We start from the raw sequence: 24986 nt of genomic DNA, 5'->3' as shown, positions 1-24986 counted from the left end.
TAGGGATATGATCGATTTAACAAGTCACTTTTATTTGGAGTTCAAAAAAATAGACGTATATTTGTAAAAAAAAAAAATAGGATAAAATAAAGCCCGACTATTATGTCATATTTACATTCTGTTGCATTTGTCTATATGTCGTTAGTAAACCAAATTGTATTTATGAGACTGTATACTACAATTTACAGTGATTCGGTCAGTGTATGAATACAGCTCAATGTGTTGTAGGTTAAACAATGGCCGCCAGTTACTTTCGGTCTAGAGAGCTTTGGAATGCTACCATCTATTTACAGAAACCACAACGAAAAATAAAGCAACGTCACAAGTTATGAGAGTATTATTTTATAATTAGAAAAATGTAGTCGGCACGAAATAACTGTAAGTGCCATTCTTGATCTATACGAAATATGATCAAATTGTCAATGTCGTCACACTCACAGGGGCTCGTTCCGAATTTTCAGAAAAGCAAGACACGACAACAATAAAAGTAAAGTATTTATAAAAAAAATCTTGTATAAATATCAGGAATATCGACATAGTTTCCGGTTGTGTATGTGTAGGCCTACTGGATTTTAGTTTTGTGGTTATTCACTGATGTCAAAGGCCTACCTTACAAAATCGAGCCCCTGTGAAGTTGAAAATCGTCTGCTAAGTTAGCGACACTGAGTTGACCGGTTAGACTGGAATCTGTTTCGAACAAAATATCCTTGGAATCGTTTTCCCCTACTGTCAAGACGACTTTCATTTAGAATTTAAGAGCTGATATTCTTCTTAAAATAACGTAAATCCAGTCGATAGAAACATAAGTGTTTCCGAGGAATCGAGTCTGTCCTGGGCAATGCCCGTTCAACGCCGCATCACTTCTAAATGTTAACTTATATCATTGCACAGAAAAAAAAAACGGTTTCGATTTTAAACAATCAGAAATTATGCAATTGTGAACAATTTGACGATACATACAAACGTATAAAAAATATTTAAAAAAAAGCCAAATGTGTACAAAACGATCTTATGTGCTTGCTATTAATAACGTCATCAGGGACTATATTATTCCTTCTGGAAATTTCGGCTGTTTTGGTATTTGAACTTGATGACGTCAGTGATAGAGTAAGCGACAAATTTAAACGCTTCATAACCTAGATGAAATAAAAAAATCTTTATGAATGTAAATATAAGCATTGAACTGTTACCAAATGGTAGTATACAGTCGATATGAATACAATTTGGGTGACAGATAAATATTTCATGTCACCCAAATTGTATTCATATCGACTGTATACTACCATTTGGTAACAGTTCAATGCTTAAATGAGAGAAGGTCTTCATGTTGAGATATGCCTGACCATTACTGGTTATGAGAGAACACTAGATTATATTGTTCACGTGTTGAGGTATACCCGACCATTACTGGTTATGAGAGAACACTGGATTATGTGGTTCACGTGTTGAGGTATACCCGACCTTAGCTGGTTATGAGAGAACACTAGATTATGTGATCCACGTTTTGAGGTATACCCGACCTTAGCTGGTTATGAGAGAACACTAGATTATATTGTTCACGTGTTGAGATATACCCGACCATTACTGGTTATGAGAGAACACTAGATTCTGTGGTTCACGGGTTGAGGTATACCCGACCATTACTGGTTATGAGAGAACACTAGATTCTGTGATCCACGTGTTGAGGTATACCCGACCATTACTGGTTATGAGAGAACACTAGATTATATTGTTCATGTGTTGAGGTATACCCGACCATTACTGGTTATGAGAGAACACTAGATTATATTGTTCACGTGTTAAAGTATACCCGACCATTACTGGTTATGAGAGAACACTAGATTATATTGTTCATGTGTTGAGGTATACCCGACCATTACTGGTTATGAGAGAACACTAGATTATGTGATCCACGTGTTGAGGTATACCCGACCATTACTGGTTATGAGAGAACACTAGATTATATTGTTCATGTGTTGAGGTATACCCGACCATTACTGGTTATGAGAGAACACTAGATTCTGTGATCCACGTGTTGAGATATACCCGACCATTACTGGTTATGAGAGAACACTAGATTATGTGATCCACGTGTTGAGGTATACCCGACCATTACTGGTTATGAGAGAACACTAGATTATATTGTCCACGTGTTGAGGTATACCCGACCATTACTGGTTATGAGAGAACACTAGATTATGTGATCCACGTGTTGAGGTATACCCGACCATTACTGGTTATGAGAGAACACTAGATTATATGATCCACGTGTTGAGGTATACACGACCATTACTGGTTATGAGAGAACACTAGATTATGTGATCCACGTTTTGAGGTATACCCGACCTTAGCTGGTTATGAGAGAACACTAGATTCTGTGGTTCACGGGTTGAGGTATACCCGACCATTACTGGTTATGAGAGAACACTAGATTCTGTGATCCACGTGTTGAGGTATACCCGACCATTACTGGTTATGAGAGAACACTAGATTATATTGTTCACGTGTTGAGATATACCCGACCATTACTGGTTATGAGAGAACACTAGATTATGTGATCCACGTGTTGAGGTATACACGACCATTACTGGTTATGAGAGAACACTAGATTATGTGATCCACGTTTTGAGGTATACCCGACCTTAGCTGGTTATGAGAGAACACTAGATTCTGTGGTTCACGGGTTGAGGTATACCCGACCATTACTGGTTATGAGAGAACACTAGATTCTGTGATCCACGTGTTGAGGTATACCCGACCATTACTGGTTATGAGAGAACACTAGATTATATTGTTCACGTGTTGAGGTATACCCGACCATTACTGGTTATGAGAGAACACTAGATTATATTGTTCACGTGTTGAGGTATACCCGACCATTACTGGTTATGAGAGAACACTAGATTCTGTTGTTCACGTGTTGAGATATACCCGACCATTACTGGTTATGAGAGAACACTAGATTATATTGTTCACGTGTTGAGGTATACCCGACCATTACTGGTTATGAGAGAACACTAGATTCTGTGATCCACGTGTTGAGGTATACCCGACCATTACTGGTTATGAGAGAACACTAGATTATATTGTTCACGTGTTGAGGTATACCCGACCATAGCTGGTTATGAGAGAACACTAGATTCTGTTGTTCACGTGTTGAGGTATACCCGACCATAGCTGGTTATGAGAGAACACTAGATTATATTGTTCACGTGTTGAGGTATACCCGACCATAGCTGGTTATGAGAGAACACTAGATTATATTGTTCACGTGTTGAGGTATACCCGACCATTACTGGTTATGAGAGAACACTAGATTATATTGTTCACGTGTTGAGGTATACCCGACCATAGCTGGTTATGAGAGAACACTAGATTATATTGTTCACGTGTTGAGGTATACCCGACCATAGCTGGTTATGAGAGAACACTAGATTATGTGGTGCACGTGTTGAGGTATACCCGACCATAGCTGGTTATGAGAGAACACTAGATTATATTGTTCACGTGTTGAGGTATACCCGACCATTACTGGTTATGAGAGAACACTAGATTATATTGTTCACGTGTTGAGGTATACCCGACCATTACTGGTTATGAGAGAACACTAGATTATATTGTTCACGTGTTGAGATATACCCGACCATTACAGGTTATGAGAGAACACTAGATTATGTGATCCACGTGTTGAGGTATACCCGACCATTACTGGTTATGAGAGAACACTATATTCTGTTGTTCACGTGTTGAGGTATACCCGACCATTACTGGTTATGAGAGAACACTAGATTCTGTTGTTCACGTGTTGAGGTATACCCGACCATTACTGGTTATGAGAGAACACTATATTCTGTTGTTCACGTGTTGAGGTATACCCGGCCATTACTGGTTATGAGAAAAAACAAGATTATGTGGTCTACGTAATATTATGTATTTAATGCCCGACCATTGCTAGTTATGAAGTAGCACTAGATTATGTTGTCCACCTGTTAGAATATATTTTAAGTTCAGCTATTACTGGTTATGAGGGAACACTAGATTTTGTGGTCCACCTGTTAGAATATATTTTAAGTTCAGCTATTACTGGTTATGAGAGAACACTAGATTTTAAGGTCCACGTGAGCACAGCGTCACCTGGCCACACTCTCCACATCTCGGGATCAATCTGTGATAGTTAAGCACTTTATCAGCTGGGACCCAGAAATACGCGCTTGCAGCTAAGCTGCAGCACAGAAACAAAAAATATAAGAAGGGAGCTTTGATTGGTCGAAGTCTTCAGTGCTGTAGGATTTAACAAATAGTGTAACTGTATAATTCCCAATATGTAAAATTGGTTTTGAGGAGAAATTATACTTATCATATTACTGGAAATCAATCGGGAATATGTATTTAAGTGATAATTGGATACAGTATAGCTTTCAAATGGTAAGTAACTTTTTACTGTACATTTACCTACATGTTTGTGTTGATATATACTCATCATATTTAATATGATATGATAAAGTAAGTAGAAGTATTTAGATTAATCAAACGTTTTTAATCTGAACAATTCTATTTTCTATAGTTCTAACACCTCGATGATAACCATTAGTATACGGCTGTATCAAAACAATCATATTGCAAGTACTCAACAAAACAGCTGTCCATGACAGAAGTTGGAAATTTGACAATACCAATAGTAACATTAACAATGTAGTAGTGCTTTAGTGACAATATTCAACACAACGATGTGATAACTGTTGTACCAAGATTGTTGTACCGGGTCTGTTGTACTATGACTGTTGTACTATGACTGTTGTACAGGGACTATTGTACCAGGACTGTTGTACAGGGACTATTGTACCGGGACTGTTGTACCAGGACTGTTGTACAGGGTCTGTTGTACCGGGACTGTTGTACCGGGACTGTTGTACCAGGACTGTTGTACCGGGACTGTTGTACAGGGACTGTTGTACAGGGACTATTGTACCAGGACTGTTGTACAGGGACTGTTGTACCAGGACTGTTGTACAGGGACTGTTGTACCGGGACTGTTGTACCGGGACTTTTGTATCGAGACTGTTGTACAGGGACTGTTGTACCAGGACTGTTGTACCAGGACTGTTGTACCGGGACTGTTGTACCAGGACTGTTGTACAGGGACTATTGTACCGGGACTGTTGTACCAGGACTGTTGTACAGGGACTGTTGTACAGGGACTGTTGTACCAGGGACTGTTGTACTACGACTGTTGTACAGGACTGTTGTACAGGGACTGTTTGTACAGGGACTGTTGTACCGGGACTGTTGTACCGGGACTGTTGTACCAGGACTGTTGTACCAGGACTGTTGTAACGGGACTGTTGTACCAGGACTGTTGTACCGGGACTGTTGTACCGGGACTGTTGTACCAGGACTGTTGTACAGGGACTGTTGTACAGACTGTTGTACCTGGACTGTTGTACCGGGACTGTTGTACTACGACTGTTGTACAGGGACTGTTGTACAGGACTGTTGTACCGGGACTGTTGTACAGGGACTGTTGTACTATGACTGTTGTACTATGACTGTTGTACCAGGACTGTTGTACTATGACTGTTGTACTATGACTGTTGTACCAGGACTGTTGTAACGGGACTGTTGTACCAGGACTGTTGTACCGGGACTGTTGTACCAGGACTGTTGTACCGGGACTGTTGTACTATGACTGTTGTACTATGACTGTTGTCCAGGACTGTTGTATCGGGACTGTTGTACAGGGACTGTTGTACCGGGACTGTTGTACCAGGACTGTTGTACCAGGACTGTTGAACCGGGTCTGTTGTACCAGGACTGTTGTACCAGGATTGTTGTACCGGGACTGTTGTACCGGGACTGTTGTACAGGGACTGTTGTACCGGGACTGTTGTACCGGGACTGTTGTACAGGGACTGTTGTACCGGGACTGTTGTACAGGGACTGTTGTACCGGGACTGTTGTACCGGGACTTTTGTACAGGGACTGTTGTACCGGGACTGTTGTACAGGGACTGTTGTACCGGGACTGTTGTACAGGGACTGTTGTACCGGGACTGTTGTAACGGGACTTTTGTACCAGGACTGTTGTTTCGGGACTGTTGTAACGGGACTTTTGTACCAGGACTGTTGTTTCGGGACTGTTGTACCGGGACTTTTGTATCGGGACTGTTGTACCGGGACTTTTGTACAGGGACTATTGTAACGGGACTTTTGTACCGGGACTGTTGTACCGGGACTGTTGATATGCGTGTTAACAAGAGTTGTATCAATGTATATATTTTACAATTTATTTACGAGATGTCGTGTGGAACTAGTAAGGACGTTAGAATGAACCACACAAACAACATGGGATATGACAGTTACTTCACTCAATTGTTATATTCGTTTTCTTTATACAAGAGGGTTTTGTTGTAGGGCCTTGTAATGTGATCTCGGTCGTAATGCTCGTGGATTTACCAAAAATGTTCTCCAAGGATCAATAAAACGGTTGATATAAATCAAATAGTGAACAATTTACGGCGTTCAAGACAAACCTGTACTTAACGTCATACCGAAATTGAAATGATCCCAAAATAGATCAAGATGGATTCATTTTTCACGTCTTCATCCATGATGATTTTATTTTTGTTTCATCGATGCAATTCTTTGAATTGTTTATTAGAAAGCAGACAAAAACTAGAGTGACTTTAATGCATACTGGCATGGTAGAAGATAACGGCCTCAAAGCAGTTTACAAGTTTGCTGTGTTATATTTGATTGACATTAGAATACAAATGGGGTCGTGTTATGGTGACGTTATAAGTGAATTACCTAATTGAATTCCAGGCCTTTGTTAAATGTGGCGGGTGTAGAAGATCACAACTTGTCTTTGAAATGAGGTTCCTGCTAAAAGTCTTAACTCAATACCATCTCAATTGCAAAACAGGTACAAAATGTTCCGGCTCCCCGGGGAACGATCTAAGCTGCTAGCTCGAAGTTATAATTAGGTAAAGTGTTATTTTTGTACGCCACTAACCTTGTTGACTTTACTTTGTCTGCGCTTTGTTGACCAAAAAACGACTTTCAAAAAAACATGTTTTGTAACAATTATAATTACGAAACACATTTTATCATCAAGGTCTTAATTAAAGGACATTTCCTTGCGTAAAAAGCGATTGTTGTGGCTTTTGATATTTGTAGTTGGTAGGTCTATTATTGGTTGATATCCCCTCCCTGATCTCTGATGTGAGAGTCTCTGATAACGGTATTTACGCCCTGTAGTACTATGCGTATGTATGAACATTTACTAATTCCTGGTACCAGTTGGTGCTAGGCCTGTCTCCTATACAGTGTATTTCCTGTTTCAATTAATGGCAATTTACAAAGGGATTTGTTCATATTTGGTGACAGCTGCTGTTTTATCCACTCCTATGAACGAAATTGTCCTGGCATTTTCCTCCGATAACTAAATTTCATTTTTTGTATGTGTGATAACATGTATTTTTCTTGAATTGCTGTCAGTACAAGCTACATATATTGTGCCTTTAAGCAGCTTTTTGATTTTTCATTTATTCATATTAATGTATTGTGATGCGATGATTTGCGCCACTTCATTCCCACGATTGTTGTCTCGTCGGTAATGACCTTGAGCTTCTTTTTTTCGTTTTTGTGTGGTGACAGCTTATGACTATTATATTTTTGTCTCATATTTCATCTGCATTTCATAATTGTTAATCCCAGTGGAACATGGAAACTAGAGTAATTAGACTTCAGGGATTAAAGTTCCATGCTGTACAACAATAACATTTCAACGCCCTTACCAGAGTAAAGACGGAAGGCTTATTCTGTAATTTCGGTGAGATTAGTTCAGCGAGCTAAAACCATATTAGGCATACGCACGTTCGTATTAAAACCATAATCACCATGGTATGTGCGAGCAGACATTGTCAGCATATTGAAGCGCTACCTAAAGGGACACAAAACGCATTAAGGGTTTACCATCCAATGTTGCAGTTCTATATCATACATTCCAACAGACAATGTCTTTTAATGTCTACTGTATATTTGCTAAGTTAGTGAGATTGATGAGCAGACGAGAAACAGACTTGTGCGTTCCTCTACACTAGAGTATTGCTGGGTCTGGGTGAGGTTTATTACGCCCCGTGCGACTTAGTCGGGGAAATACCGTTTTACCCTGATTCCATTCGCCCGTTCGCCGCAAAGTAGAATCAAGTGTTTGCGAATGTTGGTTAGGACTATTAAAACAGTCCTATAATGAGAATTTCTAGCATCTATATCATTTTGAGGTCCCGTTAGGGACTAGGAATTGATATTATTCAATTTGTTGATCAAATTTTGGACATCCTGTTGAGTTATGGCAGTGGTGCAATTCTGATTTCTTTCCTCCCGACTATACTATTACCCTCAGGAAACCTATGTTGTCGGGCAGAAGACGTCATACCTTTTCACGACCGATCGGAGAATCGAGCCCTGACCGTTAAGGTGGAAGGCACGTGTGTAACCACTTAACCACCCGCCCGAGTTGCTGCTTTCCTATGGGTTTATTGATGGGTATGGTATTCTGTGTTTGAACGATTGCATCACCGAAACTCATTTTATGCATAATGAAGTCGTTTAGAAAACTGTGTTGAAATACTCCATAGTGATATATGGGCCTTTAAACCAGTAGCTTTGTGTCACTGTTACCATTTTGTTTCCAACCTGGCTTATATTATCATGGCTACTTCCATATCGCACTAACAAAGATATAACTCATGTCATCCATAGCTGATATAAATACAAATACAATGTTAACCAATTTAATTAAAATCCAAATGGTCATTCGCACTACGTTACATGATCATCTTACGACATCGGGGTCACGGCAGGATGACCTTTGTTATCTAAATATTTCATTTTCAGGTCGAATTGTCAATTTTGCGATGTCATTGATCTCACCCATTCGCCATATCATGCATCTGAAGCTAACCATTTCGGTACAGCATGTATATAGCTTTATGCTTCGTTGGACAAAATGACTTGAAACAGATCGACAGATTATGCAAGCTATGCACTCTAGTCATGCTATTTCGCACATACATGTACGAAATTCACTTCCAAGATTCTGTAAGTAGTAATTTGATTGGTTAATCCAAAAGGTCATTCCGACGTTAACGACTTTACGACGTGATCCTGATGTTAACGACTGTGTTGGCGGGTTACATATTGGCAATGCCATGAAACGGTATGGATGAGTCTGTAGTCAGTCACACTACAGCATATTCTGTTAAAGGAACCCGGTCGTTGTTTGTGTAGAAATGGTTTGCTCATATACTTGAATGTTACCATTTCCTTCTGCTATATATGGCACAGACGACATATCATCGGGCTCGACCGTAAGAAGCACGTGTGACACCTTGTCTGGAACAACAACATTATATACATGGTCCTTTTTGATGATGACAAACCGCACCTAATGTCTACACTACCCGGTTAAATAAGCGATACTGAAAAAAAATATCAAATTATCGGTTAAGAAATAGACGGTAATGGATTCATTATATTGGATATACATGACAAAGCTTTCGCCTGTTATTAGATAAAAGCTAGGGCTACAGCTTCCACGTCACGACTAAGGCCAGCTTTTGCATTATTGTCCCCAAATAGACACACAATGAGTATTTTGTTTCGCAAAGTCATGTTTCATATACGCCAATATCAAATGAAAATTTAAGTGTCAACGTTTGCTCAAATAGAAGCAAAGATGATGACTAAGAGATAGTCTATATGGTGATTAGGTAAAGGCGATCACATAAATCATATATGACAGATGGGGAATTATCGTAGCATTATTTTCCTTCTCCAGGTTTACACAATCCTATCAAATACACTGTTATTCAGATGAGGAACATGTTCCAGGAAGCTTTCAACAGGAAAGACCTAAGGACGGTACAGGAAATTGTCGCGAAAGGGAAATGACTCTATTAACACTTTACACCGGAAGAAATATTTGGGAACGAATTTAGAGTGATAGATGTATTAGAGGGTATAGGTGGCAATAGGACAGTTATTCTGGTTTGTAGTTAGATCGTAGTCCTAATTAAGTTGATTTCGGATTCCAGAATCAAGCGACGTCAGAATTAGTGATGGTACCAATGATGTATGGTTGCACAGAAAGTAGCTATAGTTTTACAGGGGCTCCCAGGAATATTATTCTCCTAATTCTAAATGGATGAATTCAATACACAGCTGAGTATTCTTATTCCTGTGATCCTCCTCCTCCTCCTCCTCCTCCTCCTCCTCCTCCGCCGCCGCCGCCGCCGCGATAATTTGAGCTTGTCCAAAGGATAATGTAGAAATCACATATTAAAACGTTCTTTTGAAACAAATGAGATGTATCTATCATACTGTAAGAGGATTTTATCAGTTTTAAAATAGATTTAAAAAATTTTAAGAACGCTAACTCAGATGAAAGTTATGGCGACATGGATCTGTCAAGGCACCATGCTCATTTAAGTATTATTTTGTGCCCGAGTGTAAATTGCATCGCGCTGTCTTCCTTATGTTTTCCCTTTGGACCCATTACAACTTAATGAAACTTTTCTACTTTAGCCTTTTTTTAGGGATTTGTTGTTGTGATTTGGTTGACTTAACCATTTCCGACATTATAACATTCTTGGGGCCAATGCAGTGATACAATATACGTTCTAACATCTTTTTCTGTAATCTAAATATATTTTTCCTTCGCGTTGATGAGTTCAGAAGGTATTTGAATATTGCTTGCCCACTTTATATTCCCTAAGGTCCTGAATAACTTCTATGCTATAATTCGCGGAATCGTGTTGCATAAAATATATCAAGCCATTCTGTGTTATTCTCTTGGTTTTATTTTAGGGACGTACTCTTTTGTTCTTTCGAGATCTCCCTAAGTATGTTTGTTTAGTCCGGTGTAAGAATAATAAGACCCGGGTGGAGACAAGTTTATGGCCTTCCATCGGAATGAGACTTAACATGGACCATTGATTGGCCCACTCCCATGTCGACTCAGTCATTATATGATCGTAGTTGTACAGTGCAGTTAAAAGGTCAAATAAACAAACCCGTCCAAAGTTCTGTCTTGGGATTTCTTTTCGAAAAGAAATAAGCTCTTTCGACACGAAACAAAATTCAAATGTTTACTTTCTATTCAAATAAAAACATCCAATGAGATACCACAATCTACTGGCAGCTGTGATTCCTTTAAAATGATGTCAATTATCCTTGTTACTGCTCGTGAAGAGTTGTTAAATGGCCCCATGGAGATATTTAAGATGGACTCTTGACAAACCATTTAACACGTACCTGTACATACATTTGTAGGTGTGCCCAGGTATGTGTCTTTATGATTGACCGGCCACGTCTAATTAGCACAAACTATTTTCAGAAGCATTTAAATGAACCCAAAGTTGATGAAAAAAAAAAATATATAAAAATATATATTTTCACCCATTTTGGGGTCATTTGAATGCTTCTGAAAATAGTTTGTATATTATATATGCACTTCAGATGCTTTATAAATGTAAGAACAGAGGGTATAGAAATACGAATAAGAAAAAATAACCAATTTGTTTGGTATGAAAGGGATTCGATGATGTAAGTATTAGGCAATATTCAATGTTTCCCCACATGATATGATTGATGTGAATTCAAATTAATCAAATTAAACACAAAAGTACCAAAACAGATGACTGGCACACATACAATGTAGTGATTATCCTAATTCTAAATGCAGCGTATTACCAAGGTAGGTAACGTAGAGGAGCGAAAATTGTAGAGTATCGTAGAGGAGCGGAGGTTACAAGTCTAAGGAATAGACCATTATCACAAACACTTACTCAACTATTCTCGATACAGAATTTATTTTTGACTCATATCTCTGTAGATATTTCCCCAACTTAACATCCTACTGCAAATGTATAACGTGTCCTAACAGAAGTTTTAATCTTTTATTTCCAAAGATTGACACGAGCTGTCGACAAAGTTGTCCGGACACTACAGACTGATCTTCGTGTATCTAATGTTTTTTTTTTTATTATCAGACTACAACTTTGTAATCATATTTTCCCTATTTTTTTCTTTGCTGGAAATCCGTGTTATGTTATCACGTGAGATTCAAGGGAACAACCAACCAATTGAAAAAATATATTTTTGAAACAGCCCCTGTGTATAGAAAGTTGAGCCAAGGATAAAATATCTGACAGCCACTGATTGGCCAGTATGTTATGAAGCGAGAAAATAGATATGTAGCCTGATAGGTAGCTATCAATAAGAAATGTTGATATTAATTTCGTAAGTCCGATTGATTTTTAACCCAAAAGTTCACGTAATAACAATTAACAGGTAAACATTTAAGATTTTTGAGAATTTTTACTGCGAAATTCGCCCATTTTCAAAATGGCTACCCTGGAGAAAATTTGAGCTGAAGGACCCAACTTTTTTTTTTGATTAGGTGTTATATCAGACCCTAAACTTTTGTTATAAACCATAATTGTCATATTGAATTCATGAATTTGAATGAAATACTCCAAAACGTTAACACTAAAGTCTATGGGAAAACAATTGGTTGGTTGGTCTCTTCAACGCATTTCCGTCTTTAAATTGATGCATATACAATTAGTTTCTCTTTTATTTTATTTTGGAAATTAATTCCACGTAGTGTATGGCAGTCCGTATCATTTCCAATATCTAAGATTAAACTTCAAAAACATTAAAGTATAAGTTTTGTTGGTATGCAAAACAGCTTTCAAAATATATAGAGAGACGTTTTAAGTGACAAATAGCAAGAGGTATAGTTTTTGTCAGGGTTAGGCAACATCATCTGGTCGTTGTTCGGCGAGACCGTGTATTCAAACGTTTTAATACTATTAGTTATCACCATATTGGTATAACTGTCTAACCAATAGTATTGTAATTTCTCACATACCTCACAGGGTGATTCCTTGGTTGCTAGAGATGGGATCAATCAATCTAACACGGTAAAGGGAAAGGCAGCTGGCACGCACAATGACGCCATTCACAATAGCGTAACGCTATCACTTTATGAAGCGAAACCAGCTCGCAAATTGATAACGTCATCAATTTTGACGCACACTTTCACGATGACGTGATGAAAAGATTTCCGATCCCTTACAGATAGATTTGAAATTAACTGAATATGTATATACATCTTAATTAACTGAATGAACCTTTACATTTTCCTTTTTAATACTTGTGACTATGTTTTCACAATTTTATTATCATTAATTGATACCAGAGATGAGATCAAATGGTGGCAAGCCAAGTAACAGTCGATTTTAGCATACTGCGGGAAACATACTGCTTTTTTTCGTGGTCGGCTTGCTCTTGTTTTTATTTAAGACTGCATTAGTCAAAAAGCCTACCAAGACATGTTAAATGTAAGTAATGCTATCACCAAGAAACGGATAGTTCCCGAAAGGAAGACAACATTGATCTTCAGCTGAATAATAAACCGCACCTGTTTTTGTTTTTGTTTTTGTTATTTTTTAGTGACAGTTTCAAGATTTTAATAGAATTAAAATGGTTGACTATTGCAGAGTATTTCACGGACATAACGTTGATTGTAGTGATGTTTATCAAATGTGACTTAAAAACTTACCAGTTTTTATTTTGTTCACTAGTGTCCGCTGTGGTAACGATGTCAATTGCCCAGGTTCTCTATTCAGGAATATAACACAATAACATTTCATTTTCATGTTTATCGAGTTGAAGTCGATGAAGCAGATCCTCTCACCATTTCAGAACACACTTTTTATCCTTTTTAATGGGTCCTGGTTTTGTTGATGTTGATTTCGATCTTATTTACACTTTTGTGTTACCGTGTTTTCCTGATAAATTATCCACGTGTTACGCCGGTGACATTCCCTCGGGCTTTCCTTGTCATTACTTGGTGAATGTATTTCCACTTAGTGATTGCAGGCTTTTTACAATGTCACAGTTAAGTGCACGGTTCTTCCTCTAGCATTGGTTACCATCATCCTTCGAGAGATTGGGCTGTTTGGTGCTCAGATACTCCAGCTTCTTGTTAAACGTTCAATGAAATGTTAACATAACTATATACTACATGTATATATACATAATGTACTGTTATGAAATGTATGTAGTAAGAGTTGTAATTTCTCATACCCATTTGTTGAAAACTGCACACTATAGCTGGATCAAACAGATACCGTCCTTAGTGTACGTATAGTCATGGTAGTGTATGACAATAGTTTGATAATTTACTGTAATATCTACATGCAATCATTCATGCTAAGGACCTCTTGATAAAACAATACTTTGTGATCTCTTATATTCATTCAAGAATATTTGTTCTCCATTCAGAGATAGGACGCTTGAATTTGGTAGTTTTCGTGCTATCTAATATTATGGTTTTAAAGACGAACTGGAATCAAATTTCCCAACATCCATTTTGAAAATTGTAATGTTATATATAGCTCATCTTTTGTTAGAGCGGAGGCGGCGGGATGTTTGTTTCACAAATATTCTCATTTTTAACGTCAGAAGAACACTGTTTGACTCCCACGTTTGAGAAATATCGGCATTAAGCATATCTATGTGTAACCGACATTGTGTATCTCATGTAAAACGGAGAGAATATGTTGTTTTTGCAAATATCCATTTCTTTTATTTCAAACGTTCGGTATAACCCACGAAAAAACAACAAACTGTATGATAGGACACCGGTACCAATCGCTGGTATAATCCACAGGCGCTTGCATAGAATATGTGATTTTCATTTTTTTTTTATTTGACAGTAGTATGTGTAATCTGTTAAGTACAAGGCCGGAAACTCCGCCACGAGCGAAACGGCAGACCACTACACTTCAATCGACTAAAAAACACTTTTATTCAAACTGACACGGCGCACACTATAAGCGACCGTCATCAGAAAACATTCATCTTTAACCTACTGTGCCACTCAATACGAATTGTTACATCCAAAACACAATAATCCGTGAAAACATCGCCGAATTCCTCGCTCAGAACGCCATTTCTCAAACGGCTCCCTGAGCCTGTCCAGATTCTTCATTTACATACGAAGTTGAAAGGTCATGTGATTGTATAATCGACTGTCACCAGGTGCACTTTTTGGGGTCATCTCGGCATTCTTTATTTTACAGGTGCATGCACAGGACGTCGTTTGCGATATTACGGGCTAATAAGATAGCATGTTTTAATGCCATGCAGTGATGAGATCGTCCTTTCCTTTTTTTCAACTGTATCATTTCGGTAGTTGTTGAACTTCGTTTTCAATAAAAAAGATTGCATATAACGGTGCTCAATAACTTGTTCAAGACAGGGCCGGGGCATTATACGTATACCATGAACACGCAGTATCAGTTGGAATTTTTCGAAGTTAAAATTTGGAGGGGGTAATATATAGCTGATGGTTGTTTGATATTTTGATTTTTTATTGTACTTGTCATCTATTTAGGGCTATGCCAATCTTCAATTTTTAAAAAATGGACCCCTACATGACTAGTTGAAAATGTATATACCGCACACAATACCGATAAGAATAAGAGGTTGTTCTGGGTATTCTGGCGTTAGCCCTAAAATACTATAAAAGTCTGGCGTTGACACAAAATAACCACTACTTTCCCCTCAAGTATTCTCTTTTCTTTCTCATTTTAATTCAGTTTCATAATTCTGTAAGCACTTCAGCCAGCTTGATTATTATTAGAGTAGCGTTTGATGCTTACACAGTCAATTAATCAGGTAATTCATCAATAACTTAAATTTTATATATGCGAGCGATGTAAAGTGGAATAAATGGATAATGAGTATTACAAAGAATACATTTTACAATGCGTTAAACTCTTTGACATTGTCACTGGCGGATTTAAATCCTCCCCCCCCCCCCCCCCCCCTAAAATTGTCAAAGTAAGGGTATCTTAAAAAACAAATTCCCGTATCAATCAGCGAAATAATAATATAAAATCATTTAAAAACATCTCTCATATACTTGTTTTTATAAAACACACCAGGTATGAATCTATCGTGAAATACACTAGAATGCAGGATTTTGCATTTACTCCTGCTATCTGCTATTTTTTTTCAGGGGGAGTACCCGCGGACCCCCCCCCCCCCCCCCCCCCCCCTTTAATTTCGCACGCAATCCAGTGTCCGCCCCTCAATATTTCGATACATACTCATACAGTGATAGATGTAGTCATAAAATTTGGATTGAACTCGAAGAACTTCCAGCAAACATTAAATCTAACATTGTGGGAAATGAAAATAAATTGATGATGGATCATAGATCACAACGTACAGATCGTTTGGCAGGTCTGAAGTATGATTTTCGTATTTGACGACGACATGATATTTGTAAAATGTGCAGAAATAAATGAACAGGTCTGAAGTAAGTAATGTTGGTACACATGTATACGTTCGAGTAACCTGATGTCAGTCTTATTCGTGATTCACTTTTCTTTTTGTTCGTCCAGATTCCAGTAAACTGACAAAAGTTAATAAATAAATAAGCATTTTGTTCTACCTTTGTGACAATTATTGCATTATATAGAAAACGATACGATAGTGACGTTCTGTGTGAATCAATTTATGCCCCCTCCCCCCTTTCCACTTATCGAAAATCTTATTCTCGAAAGATTGCAAAATTTGCTATAATCATTTAATCATTTCATTTTTCCGAAATTTTGTTCCGAAAGTTTGGCCCCCAGACCCCTCGCAAAAAAAATCGGCTCCCGCCTATGGCGCACGCATTACCATGCACATTACCACTAAATTACTTTCCAATTCCTGGATCCGCGCCTGCTGTGTACTGTCATATACGGTGCATGGTAATCTAACGTTCAAAATAATGAATAATTTATGATTATAAATCATCATTCATCGACGAAACTCTTCAAATAATCGTAAATTAGACGAAACTCTTCAGCGAGCCGAAGCATTTTCCGGACAAAATGCATGCGGAGATGACCCCCGAAAGTGCACCTGGCGGCAGCCGATTATACAATCACATGACCTTTCAACTTCGTATGTAAATGAAGAATCTGGACAGGCTCAGGGAGCCGTTTGAGAAATGGCGTTCTGAGCGAGGAATTCGGCGATGTTTTCACGGATTATTGTGTTTTGGATGTAACAATTCGTATTGAGTGGCACGGTAGGTTAAAGATGAATGTTTTCTGATGACGGTCGCATATAGTGTGCGCCGTGTCAGTTTGAATAAAAGTGTTTTTTAGTCGATTGAAGTGTAGTGGTCTGCCGTTTCGCTCGTGGCGGAGTTTCCGGCCTTCTGTATTACACAGTACACATACCACTGGTATCATTTCCCACCCCCCCCCCCCCCCCCCCCCCCATTTTTTCTAATTTTCTATGCAAGCGCCTGTGGTATAATCCAGCGGTAGTATGTAACAAAACAACCTATTACCAATCATCAAAACTGCACGAGTTATTTAATTAAATCTACTTGCATTCCTCAAATGGTCCCAAAGAGAACAACATTACTAAAAACGGATCCGAAAACATCATTTACATTCCTTCCAGGTATAATTAGCATGATCATTCGAATGAGGAAATCGTTCGAACTCTTCCCATAACAAAACAGAGAATCGCTATTCATCAGAAAAGAAAAAGAAAAAAAAGACGAACTACGTAACATTACAATGTTACAAGGAAAGGAATGCTACAGAAATGTCGATGCCATTCACGAATCTTCTTCCGCATGATATATTTCCAAAGAGGCATTGTAACTAATTGATCTACTCGGAATGCGACATACTGCATAACGATGGATCCGGGGGGCAACATGGCCTTGTAGTGTTAAAGGAATGATATTGTACAATATTGGGGTGGAACAGAAATTCCTATGACGCCAAAACTCTGTTTTTATCCTTATTATGTTATGCTGCGATTTGTATGCGGCATAACCTTGCTACTTCCTGAAACAGATTAGGATATTCAAAGGCCTTCAAGCACCCATGCGGAACAGGCACATTAAAAATCTTGTTTTCCACGTTTTATTATTACATTCTTAGTTTGGATGCAATTCAGACTTGAAACTAACTAAATAGCTTTGTTGTAAATATTTCAACCCTAGATATTAGCTTACACTTGTATGTAATCGAAAATATAAAAAATAAATGGCGATTCTAAACATTAAGTCAGACACAGAGTGTACGTCGAACAGGAACCGATGGTATTAAGACAAATTTTTATTCAAATACCTTCTAAATATTCGTTCTTTATGAAATACAGTACCGCTTTATCAATATCCCTTTACGTAAGGAAATTCATTAACTAACATTTTTCATAGGAAAGCTTAACAAACTTCAAGGAAATTTACATTTCTCCCTGAAGTTTACAGTTTGGGAATTCTCTTAAGGAACGGTATTGAAACCGGGGACATCGCTTTATTTAAATATTTGAGATTACAATCCATTTAATTGTTAGCCTGACCCGAAGGTCATAACGTGTTGTTTGAATACTTATAACATGTAAAATACATTTTTATGCACAATTATGAAGAGCAAGAGTGACCAGTTACACCTATATATACATACACCTATTTATATGTAGGTTTGATGATGAGTGGAAAGGAGGTCCAGATTTTTATATACACTTTTATCTAAACCGCAATCCGGAGGTCTTAAATCAGTTCAACTATTGTGTGGTAACACATTTTGTCATAGCTAATTGTTAGTAATTTTCATTGATAAAAGATCTGTCAAATAAACTATATCTCACACATTCATCGCGAGTTTCATACATCATGAAGGTAAGCGATTTTGTTTCCAGTAATTTACTCTTATTAGCCAATTAAATGTAATTAGGAACATTTAGACCTTGATTACTAACAGGATGCAGAGTATCGTTCCAGAAAGTGGGCGATTCTGATTGGTCTTTAGGCGTGGAAGTAGGCCTGTGTGTTATTATAAAACAAGTAACACGTCATAGCCTTTAACAGTACACACTAAGGGAGGTAGTTATATGACAGGATGTTTGTGATAAACTGCCAATTCTTAAGATAAATAAAACCTAATAACACCATGTTTAAAGGCGGCAGACACTCAACTGACCACATAGCTAGTATTTCTATTTATGAATCATAATTCTTTTAGATGGCGAATAACTGTCATGATATCTATTTGAATATTGTCAAATAAAATAAAGATAATCTGTCGATATATGATAAGAAATTAGTGCTCAATTAAATTCGATATATACGTCTTAACCTACATTATCTAGTATAGGCTACGTATCACTGCGACATCGCATTATCTCTGTTAAGGGTCTGTGGTAGAAGCTGCATATATTTCCGACTAGACAATTCGGTGCCATAGATAATGAGTTCGAGGTACTGCTAAGCTTGGAGTTGAAATTGTCCTCCTTCGTGATTTGTGTTTCTTCGGTAGTTTACTGTCTCCATTCATAGTAAATATATACCCAGGGACAGTGTAGGAGGAGACACAATCAAACCGTCCTGATTAATGTAGCCAGTGCAATCTGAGGGTACGATTTTTACGGGATAAAACATATAAGCCACTTATATAACATATGTAACTTATATGGGCCCTTTTGTGACACATTCCATTCGTAGTTGATGGCGGGTGTGTATAAAATCGTGTAAATTGGCAGTGACGTTTCAATAATCGTGATAATAGTTTTTAACAGTTGGCGCATATGCAGTTCTTATTCCCAGGTTAAAATTTCTGTTTAAATGCAGGCTTCGGATTCACCAATATTCCTTAAATTAAGAGAATTCCTTATCTTAAAAGTGTCCCTAGGAAAGCACCGCTGTATTAAAGAAAACCTAGGTAACTTTCCTTAATCTCTATAGAAAAAAAGGGTTTCCATAAGTTCAAGAATATTGATGAACTTGGACCTGGAGTGATCGATGTTAGTCAATCCTCCAGAACAGCAACGCCTTTAGTTTGTAGGTTATCTGAGACGAGCTTCAAGGGACCTATTGCAATCGACCCTCGTCCGTTGTCATGCATGCGATCGTGTATCATTCGTACACAATCAATTTTTCGACTTCTATTGAGAAACCCTTGAATCAATTTCAATTGCGTTCCGCAGAAATCTTCTGTGGACAAAAGTCAGTTGAAAAAGGGACACGAAGCAAAAAAAAGGTAAATTGAACTGAAAACTCTTCTTCTCAAGTCCCAGATACGATAGAATCAAATCAAATACTGTTCATAAATAGAGGGTCTTAAAATGCTTTACAGAAATTATGGATTCCATGACCCAGGGAAATAACATTTTGAAGCATCATTTATAGATGTGCATTTGCAAATAATTCAAACTTAGTAAGAATTATCTGTTTGGATCAAGTTTAATGGTATGTACATACAATGTAAAGGCACTGACTGACCCCCATAGGCTGATGGGCGGATCAAGTGGGCTTGAAAGTTCAAAAATTTTCTTCTCCATACCCCGCTATTGTAGAATCAAATATTCTTGATAGATAGAAGGGGTCTAGGATGTTTTACCGAAATACCGAATTTTATTACCACGTGGTCTCATGTTTCTTCCTGGAATGGGGGTTAATTTTGCAGCAGGGAAATGGCACTGCAGTTTGATGTACATGATGTACGGGGCAGAAAAGGAATGGGTCAAAATGAGTTAGATGACACATGTATCACAACTCAGGTGACAGTAAGTCCCGTGGACCTCTTGGTATTCCTTTAAGTGAGGGCATCTTAGTACAATTCTTCTTATTTCAATTGAATTTCGTACCTACTTTGCGTTCCCCCTTTTTTCATTCGGTGTTTCTGCGCTGGTGTCATCAATTTTACTTACGGTAATATAAAACTCGTGACATAACCAAACGTTTCTTCAATTACAAGAATCTAAACAAGTTAATTTAGCTTTCTTCCTTAGCCGGCAAAAGGTCATATACAACTCGGGGAAGCCAGCAATTTTTTTATGTACAATTCGGGTAATCGGTAAAAGGTTATGTACAACTCAGGAAGCATGGGTAAGGTTATATACTCGGAAAGCCGTCAAAACTATTTGTTATATGGCTGGAGTGTTTAGATTTTCATTGGTCAAATTTCTGTTTTCTTCACAAGCACTTGTCAGTAAGTAGACCTGTTCGGGCTAAAAAAAATTACCCCGCTGGGAAGTTACCCGGGCATGTCTGACCTGTTTGTGCTATTTTTAGCACGAACAGGTCAGCACCCTTTGCTTCCCTATTTATCCAATCACCCAACGTGTTTTAAAATGTGAACAACAGCAAATCAGAATGCTGGAAATAAATGAGTATCACTTTGTTAACAATATGGCAGACGAGATACCCAACAACGTTTTACTGCAATAAACGAAGAGGATTTACAAGATATTTTCGGCAATAATTAAGCGCCCAAGATTAGTCTGCTGACCAGGAAAACTTCAGTAAGTTGTATTCATTTGATTTAGTTAGCCATATTACCAAACAGTCACTGACTTTTGTTTCGATGTACACGAGACCATACGGACTTGGTCAATAGTTTTTGGTCACCTCGGCCTCCGTCCTTGATGAAGAAACCCTTGACCAGGTCCGTATAGCATTTCGGGAAGCCGACAAAGGGTTATGCACAACTCGGAAAGTTGACAAAAGATGTTTTACATTCTGTTGAACAAGTCTTCGGATACGGTTTTTATGCTGTTTTTTGTAACTGTCGATTGCTGATATACGTTGTAACAATGAAATAACATAAGTAAAGAGATTATATCTTAATGTTTCCTATATGACCGTGTGCCATGCTTTGTTTGAATATAGTTACGTCATTGCCTATGTGAGATGAACAGATGCTTATCTTCTAAATCTGTTCTCTATCTAATGTTTACCTTGCTATAATGATTCATGTTTAGTAATATAAGGTAAGAAATAAACTAAAAACATACCATTATTCTTTCTCGTTAACGAGCTATAAAGTTAGTAATCGCTAGGTAATAATATATCGGAGAAAATATCAAATTTCACACGAAAATACAATTTAGCCTCTTGGAGTCTATTCCTTATTTCTTTGACTTTAATGGTCAGTCTAGTGTGCAGGCTGAGCAGGAAAATACGTTCCTATAAATAGTCCAAGGCTATATTTGAGCGAGTAACGATGTAACATTGGTCTCGGGCAAGATTCCATTACCCAGGGCTGTGAGCTTTATTTTCCTTTCAACAACCATTTTATCAAAGATTAAATGTTTAGTTAAGTCTTTTTATCGGAAGTTCGATTTTCATTCATTAAGCCCTTATTGAAAAACAAATTGTAGTACAAGTATAGGTAAAGAAATACGGGGAAGGGCAGAGCGCATAAAAAAGTAGGCTGTCACTCACATATACCAAGGACACTATGTACGGAATCAAGTAAGGCGCAAGCTTCTCCGTTTGTTGTTTGTTGATATGTACACAATTAATATATCCTCCCAGAGATATCTTGGGATATTGTCCATGCCATTTACTCAATTTCTCTTTTCGTGGCGGACTCTTTTAATGTTCTCTTTCAAAAAAGTTTCCGTGATGCATTTTCTATTTACATCAGATCATCAGCTTTCGCACTGTATTATGAGATTGGGGAGCCTTATATGGGAACCTGATTTGCATGTTACCTTGTAGTCTAGACGATTTAGATCGGTCAGGGAATTCCATCTACACATTTTTTGGAACCCAGCGTACGTGGAAATCTTATTAGAGATGTAAAAAAAAACTTTAATTTGCACTTTGTTCAGTTCAATCAAAAAACCAATTTTCTTCGGCGACGACCACCTTTAAGATTTTTTTCCCTGTTGTAATAATGGTATCATGTGCAGCACATGGGTAAATTATAAAATAAAGTATTACTGGATTATATCTCACATATATCAATTTTGGGAATATGATGTTTGGAAAACAAAAATATAAGCGACACCAATGATGTATCTTAACGCTTATGATAATAAAAAAGTAATCATAAAATCGAACTTGTCGTTATTTATTATGCGATTTGTGTATGCATGCATTGTGTTAGTTTTGACCTGACCGATATCTATAACATTTGTTATTTCGTGTGTGGCTGTTAAGAATACGTGAAGGAAACCACATTTGCCGCAAGTTGTAGTGCCTCTGTATAGCAACCACAGTCTGGGAAGAAAACTATTCACAGCTTCGAGACGATTAGAGTCTTAATAAACCAACATTTCTTTTAGTTCTCCTGGTGCTCAACTGACGATAAATTGATAACACCAGGTACCACATATCCCTTTCGTGTGATTGATATTACAGAATTTTATTGTCATCTTATTAACATAGTTAACTGTATGATAAACATGCTTATTTCAATTGCGTAATCGTTGATTTTCCTTTTCTCAGTTGTAACATATTATAGACTATCTTCAGAGGTTTTCAGATAACTAGTATGTTTACTACTCCAAACTTGATCTTGATACTAAGATCCTATAAATGCTTGTAGTCGACGACTACACCACATAGAAAGGAATGACGTCGTTTCCTAACTAAAATTGTTCATTGGTTAACATTTATTATTACATAATGCGTTTGATTTTCCTTAACTACAATTTGTATTCGCATAAGGTGTATTATGAACTATTGCACGGCCAAAAGTACTATCGCACGGTCACGTGCGAACTATTGAACACATGTGACGCTTCGGAATTCGGTCACGTGCGAACTATTGAACACCTGTGACGCTTCGGAATTCGGTCACGTTTAACGGTTAAGTGTTTTTAGTGATTATATAATAAAATAATTTATCTTGGTTTTCTGTGCAATAGTCATGAATATTTCACCCTCGGTACTGGTAATCGGTCTCGTGCAGTAGAACAACAGTCGATTACTAGTACCTCGTGTTAAATATTCTGGAGACTATGGACACCCATGATATATTTACATACTAGTGATCAGTAACACGTTTAGTTTTTTTTGAAGTTGACGGTTGGATTGACGGTAACCACCTGCGGAACAAGAGGAACGTTAACCATATAAAACCCTCTCTCTTTTTTTTCTGTTTTATTTAGTTGAGGTATGATGGTATGATTTTTTCTTTTCCTAAGTATGGTTAACGGGCAACTGTTTAAACATACTATCTAATTGATAAGGTATAAAATGACGTATGTCATTGCTATTCAGAACTGAGATAAAACTGTCATGCGCTCCTAAAAGTATTTCTAATCATCACAGCATGCATATGTATTTTATTACATTGTAATGATAAATTTGCTTATCATCTTATTTTGACTGATATTCAATATTCCACAATGTAATTTTGAACGGGAAAAACAATCGTAAAACAAAAATTATGATACACATTAAAGAATCTGTCTGGAACAAACGAGAACGACAGTAATTAAACGGGTATTACATTGCCATAGCAGCTCTATTGTCTGTCAAAACCAAACCCAAAAGTACGGAAATGATTGCTGTCTCCTGAAATTAATTCTATCGAAAGACAGTTTCATCGTCAAACAATCAGTCACTTGTTGAAATATTTATGAATTCCGTCATAGTTTTTATACCGTGTTGAACGTGTGAATGTTACCTATGGGATACTTATTACTTGGTATGGTATCCATCCATTGGGTGGTTTGTATCAATCTTATGTGTTTATTTCGGTGTCTAAGAAAAGAAATCATTCTTAAATGGAAAGATTAATAAGGGAATGGGGGTGCAATATGGGCATCATATTCACTAACTATAATCTCCTCAATTTATTCTAAACTGAATTATCCTACCTATGGTGTTTACATCTAGTAGATTCGACATTCTGTTCCCACAATCACAGTGATAGATGTCGATAACATAAGCTACCGAGAGACCGTGGGTCGACTCTGGAGAGACCGCGGGTCGACTCTGGAGAGACCATGGGTCGACTGTGGAGAGACCGTGGGTCGACTCTGGAGAGACCGCGGGTCGACTCTGCATGGAGAGACCGTGGGTCGACTCTGGAGAGACCGTGGGTCGACTCTGGAGAGACCGCGGGTCGACTCTGCATGGAGAGACCGTGGGTCGAC

The 24986-nt window shown here is 37.8% G+C and overlaps 1 protein-coding gene across 1 annotated transcript; it reads right to left on the bottom strand.

Annotated features, from left to right (window-relative positions):
• Positions 1–4772: 4772 nt before the first annotated feature.
• On the bottom strand, positions 4773–24738 carry LOC117341989 (zonadhesin-like). Its single transcript, XM_033903957.1, has 3 exons — positions 24708–24738; positions 5765–6231; positions 4773–5504 (listed from the first exon to the last, which is right to left on the bottom strand). The coding sequence occupies exons 1-3, from the start codon at positions 24736–24738 to the stop codon at positions 4773–4775; spliced, it is 1230 nt and encodes a 409-aa protein (XP_033759848.1).
• Positions 24739–24986: the final 248 nt, after the last annotated feature.

This window comes from Pecten maximus, chromosome 1 (genome assembly GCF_902652985.1).
Source record: "Pecten maximus chromosome 1, xPecMax1.1, whole genome shotgun sequence".
Lineage (NCBI taxonomy): Eukaryota > Metazoa > Mollusca > Bivalvia > Pectinida > Pectinidae > Pecten > Pecten maximus.
The sequence above is the reverse complement of the archived record's forward strand: the minus strand, read 5'-3'. Positions and strand labels throughout refer to the sequence as shown.

Coding starts and splice junctions, on each gene's coding strand:
- LOC117341989 (XM_033903957.1), bottom strand. CDS start 24,738: ATGTCGAATCTACTAGATGTAAACACCATAG. Junction 6,232..24,707: donor ACTAGATGTAAACACCATAG/GTAGGATAATTC, acceptor GCATATCAACAG/TCCCGGTACAACAGTCCCGG. Junction 5,505..5,764: donor GTCCTGGTACAACAGTCCTG/GTACAACAGTCC, acceptor CCTGTACAACAG/TCCCGGTACAACAGTCCTGT.